Consider the following 5354-nt stretch of genomic DNA (forward strand, 5'->3'; position numbering starts at 1 on the left):
AAGGAAATAAATCAAATAAATTAAAAGACCTTTAATATTTTAAATTAATTTTTGAAATTAAAAATATTACAAGTCAAAACAAAAAAACTTTTTTAATCAAGTGTAAGTGTTAATAGTAAAAAATGTGGAAAAAATATCAAATAATAAAAAATGAAAAATAAATAATGATAAATTCAAATGAAAATTAAGTTAAAATATCTAAAATTTTTGTTTTAATAAAAATCCATGAATAATAATGAGAATTTGTATTAGTTAAATATATTGATAATAATAATAATAATATTTATAAATTAAATATACGTCAGGTAAATATGGAGAGCCTAATGAGATATAAGTGAAGAGTTTAAAAACTTTTTTTATTAATAAAAATAAATTTAAAGAATATTAATAAAAAAATAAATAATTACTTCTTCTAATTTGTAGTAATATTTAATTTATTATATCATTTACTTTTTTTTCAAAAGTATTGAATAGCAAGCAATTTATGGAATTTAATTAATTAATTATAAATAGATAAAAAGAACAAATAAAATAAATAATTTATTATCAAATAATAATTTATATATTTGCTTTTATTAAAAGATATTACAGAATAATTAATTAATTAATTAATCTTAATGTTTGTATTTAAAGCATATATTTTTAGTATTAATTAGAGAAGTGAAGCTAGTTATATTTGAAAAAATTCTATTAATTAATGTCCTTAAATTTTATAAAAATAATGTTTATAAGTAGATTTTTTTGTTTTATCTCAGTAATTAATTATAGAAATATTAATAATATCTCTAATTATTCTCTAATCCCATTAGTTTTTTTTTTGCAAGCACATGTTATTTAGGTATATAAATTGCATCCACCTAATAGTGCATTTATATCTACTTAATAACTTTTTAAATAATAGAGTACAATTAATTAATACTTTACTCTCTAGAGCTTTTAAAATTCAGAGAGTGAAGGTAGGTATATACTTAATAGAATTTTATCAAAATATTAATAGTAAGTAAGTAAGTAAGTAAGTAAGTAAGTAAGTAAGTAAGTAAGTAAGTAAGTAAGTAAGTAAGTAAGTAAGTAATCTTAGATTATTAATATTTTTAAAGTACAAATTTATAATAGAAATATTAAGATTTAATAAATAAATAATTAATTAATTAATGAATGAATGCTGCATTAACTTTTAAATTTTTTGGGATATCTCCATAAAAAAGCAAATTTGTTTTTGATAATTATTAAAATTTATTTATTTGTTTGTTCTTTTTGTCTAAATTAGTTTGATATAAAAGTTAATTAATTTATAAATAACTTATAATTAATTAAATTTCATAAATTCATATTCAATATTTTTTAAAAGAATAGAAAAAATAAATGATGAAAATATTTTTACAAATTAGAAGAAGTAAATACTTAATTTTTATTAATATAAATTGAATTATCTATGTGCATTTTTTTCTTTATTTACAACGTGAAAATATAAAATTGTTTTTTTTTGTTTAAATAATTATAAAAAAAAGTTATTTAAGAAAAAATGAAAGAAATGAAAAAATAAATAAAAATCAAATAAAATAAAAATTTAATTTATATTTAAGATAAAATTTTTACAAAAATAGGATAATTAATTTTTTTAGGAATACCAAAGTTTTCAAAAATTATTGATGATGGATAGATAGTTAATAGTATTTCTTATTTATTTAGCTTAATACTAATAAATCAAATCCAAATTCCACTATAGACATTATCTATCTAACAAATTAATAAATTAAACTGCTAGCTAATTTATTTGTAAATAATATACAATTAGTACTTAAATAAAAATAGATTTTTGAAAATATTTGAAAATAAAAATGATTTAACACAAAATCTTTTATAGTAGTCTTTAAAACGTAATTATTTAAATATCAAATTATTATTCAATCACTCATTCTTTTTGTACAAAAAAAGTTTTTAAACTCTAGTCTATAGTCTCACTCTGATCTTCACATTTATTTAAGGTAAAAATATTAAATTGTTAACAAAATTGATTGATTCCAAAATCTTAATCAATAAATAATAAATAAAAATTTAAGTAAGAACTTTTAAATCTTATAAATAGTTATAATTAATAAATGAATCATGAAGGAATATCAAATTTCAGTTCTGCTTTATCTAAATGCATTAATCTCTAAGCTTTGCAATTAGAAATGAAGTAAATAAATATATATAATTGCTATTATTTATTATTTATTTATTTTACATAAAAATTTTGTTGAATTTTCAATTAATTTTACAATTAAACTTATCATTTTTATTTTTTTGTTCCTTATTTCTTTTATTTTCTTATCATTAAAAAGTGTTTTAACTTTAATGAAAGTATTATTTATTTCTTCACCATATTAATTAATTATTTATTTATTTATTTCTTATTTTGTTTTTTTTTATTTATAAAGTATTTTAAAATTAAAAGCTCAAATGAAATTAGTCTTGAGGGCATGCAACTTTTAAGTTCTGCTTTAGCTAAATGCACCAATCTCTAGACTTTGAGTCTTGAAATCAGGTAAACAAATCTTCTAAAATTTATTTTACTTTTGAAGTTATTTATTAAAAACTCTAAAAAACATAAATAAATAAATAAATTTGTATCTGATAACTTAATTAATTAATAATTTTATGCATTATAATTCTATTTATTTATTTTTCCTATTTAATTTATTTTTGCTTTTATTTAATTTGTTCAATTTTTTTGACAATTAATTAAATCTACCTCTAATTTCAAAAATAGTGATAAATTAAATGACGGATAAGTATCAATCTTAAGTTTAGCTTTATTATAACTCACTAGACTCTCGGTTTTAAAGCTCAACCTAAAGTAAAATAAATTCCTTTTTTTATTAGAGAATCTATTTAATGAACACACAAAACAAGAAAACCAATTTTTTTATCATTTTGAATAATTTAAAAATGAATTTAAAATTTACAATTAATTGTTTTTTTAAAATTATTTAAGATTAAAAAATATTTTTAAACAAGTTTTTATTATAAAAATAAAAAAGTTATAATGCTTTTGGATTATTAGGTGTTTAAAGTTTAGCTTCTGTTTATGAGAAATAAGTTAATCTAACAACTTTGAAACTTTTTTTAAAGTAAAAGATTATTTATAAGAAAATAAGTCTGTTCTTACCTTTTATTTATTTTTAAATATTACAATTATTGCAATTAAGACTAGTTATTAATTGAACTTGAAATCAGTATGAATAAATATGTGTGGTTTTTTAAAACCATTCTATTATTCTACTGCTCTTTTTTTTGCAAATGATTTATTGATTGATTATTAATAAACATTTAAAAGTTATAACAATATTTCTGAAGAAGAAACTTCTATTTTAGGTAAAGCTATATCAAACTGCATTAATTTGTCTACCCTTGTGCTAAGTATAAGGTAAAAATTAATTGCTTTGATGATAATTTTTATCTAATTACTTATAGTTAATTATTAATTATTCTAATATAAATTTCAAATTCTTCATTTTGTTAGTTGATAAAATAAAGAATGAATGAATTAATTTTATTTGACTAAATATAGCTAATTAGTTAATTAATTAAATAAAAGTAGTAATATATTTGGTGAAAAAAGAACTTAAAAATTAGGTTTAAATCTTGCTAACTGCACTGAAATACAAGATTTATAGCTAATTCTTGTGTAATTTATAAAATTTATTAAACTTTATTAATCCGAAATATTATTTTTTTGATTTTAAATAGTTATTTTATGTTACTTTTTATCTTTATTTCTATCTATAAAAAGTGGATACTAAATTGGACAAGAGGGCATACTTGAGTTATGTTAAACATTAACAAATTGTAAAAAGATATCTTCTTTATCACTTGACCTTAGGTAAAAAAAATTATTTATTTATTTTAAATGTTTCATTTCCCATTTGTATTCATTACTTAATTAATTAACTACTTATACTGAAATTTTTTTTTTACTATTTGTAATTGCTTATTATGATATTTACTATTTTTTGAATAATATTTAACTAAATAAGAATTTTAATTTGTTTATATCAATAAATAGCAGTAATATTATTGGAATAGAAGGTGCAAAAATCTTAAGTTCAGCATTGAGACAAGTTGTTAATATCTCTACTTTAGAATTAGTTTTACGGTAATAGTTTAATTTTTCTTATTCTATAATTCTTCTAATTTAAACTAATCCCCAATATAATAAAAAATAAAATTTTTATTAATGACAAAATAAAAAATCAAGAATAAAAAAATATTTTTTCATCTGCTAAAGTAAAAAGAATTAGTTGCTGTATAAAATATAATCAATTATTTTGAATTAAAATTTATTTGAGTTAATCACTTGTACTTTATTATTATATTTATAAATATATTTCTAATAAATTAAAAGTCTTTGTGATATTGGCTAAGATGGTTTAGAGTGCATAACTTCTAGTTTAGAAAACAATAAGAATCTGTCTAACTTATAACTAAATTTTTCGTAAGAATATTAATTTATCATAAAATATTTATTGATAAATTAATTTATTTACTTACTATATACTTAAATTTAAGTGAAAGAAACATCACATTATTTGGACTTTAAAATCTTAGCTAAAATCTATCCAAATTTAGTAATCTCTCAACTCTGAAACTTAATTTGCAGTAAAAATATTTTCATTTTTTAACTATTTTAATTAATAATATTCACATTTCTATTTTTTGAAATCTTTTTTAATATTTATCTAAACATTATTTAAGATTTAATTAAATTGAAGACGAAAGTGCATTAAGCTTAGGTTTAACTTTATCAGATTTAACTAATTTATCTAGCTTGAGTCTAGAACTTAGGTAAATAAATATGTTCTAAATTTATTAAATTTAACTGAGATATTTTGTATTTTTTTTGACAAAAATATTTTAACTTTATTTTAAATAAAAAATCAATAAATATTTTTTTAATAGTTCTATGTAAGCTGGAGATAAATGCATGGAAGGTTTAAGCATTGCTTTTAAAAAGGCAAATATTCTATCTTATTTATTTCTAGACTTCAGGTAAATGCATACAAATATTATTAAATAAAATTAGGATTCATGTTTTTATTAAGCGTTTTTTTAATATTCTTTAAAAAAATTTTACTAATTTTATTAAAAGATATAATAAAATTGGAAACAGCGGTTTATCAAGTTTGGCTCTTGCTTTAGAAAATTGTTCCAATCTTTCAACTTTGCTTCTCTTTTTTAAGTAAAAATGTTTTATTACCTCAAATTATTTAATGAAAATCATATTTATTTATTTATTTATTATTATGATTTTTGAAAATTAAAATGACTTATTATTTTTAAATCAAATTTAATTTGCAAATTTATTTAAAAAA

At 17.4% G+C, this 5354-nt stretch overlaps 1 protein-coding gene across 1 annotated transcript in view; it reads left to right on the forward strand. All coding sequences in view use genetic code 6, as the record gives it.

Moving 5' to 3' along the window:
* Positions 1-1838: 1838 nt before the first annotated feature.
* Positions 1839-5354, forward strand: part of TTHERM_00867560 (kinase domain protein) — a gene marked incomplete at both ends in the record, with an annotated part of 4517 nt that continues 1001 nt past the window's right edge. The window contains 13 exons of the mRNA XM_971636.3: positions 1839-1877; positions 1936-1985; positions 2087-2179; positions 2438-2527; positions 2753-2839; positions 3024-3113; positions 3320-3409; positions 3581-3670; positions 3776-3865; positions 4049-4138; positions 4388-4477; positions 4738-4827; positions 5132-5221. Of these exons, the coding sequence (XP_976729.3) occupies positions 1839-1877; positions 1936-1985; positions 2087-2179; positions 2438-2527; positions 2753-2839; positions 3024-3113; positions 3320-3409; positions 3581-3670; positions 3776-3865; positions 4049-4138; positions 4388-4477; positions 4738-4827; positions 5132-5221 (1079 nt within the window). The remainder of the gene's footprint in view (positions 1878-1935; positions 1986-2086; positions 2180-2437; positions 2528-2752; positions 2840-3023; positions 3114-3319; positions 3410-3580; positions 3671-3775; positions 3866-4048; positions 4139-4387; positions 4478-4737; positions 4828-5131; positions 5222-5354) is intronic.

This window comes from Tetrahymena thermophila (genome assembly GCF_000189635.1).
Source record: "Tetrahymena thermophila SB210 genomic scaffold scf_8254822, whole genome shotgun sequence".
Classification (NCBI taxonomy): Eukaryota; Ciliophora; class Oligohymenophorea; order Hymenostomatida; family Tetrahymenidae; genus Tetrahymena; species Tetrahymena thermophila.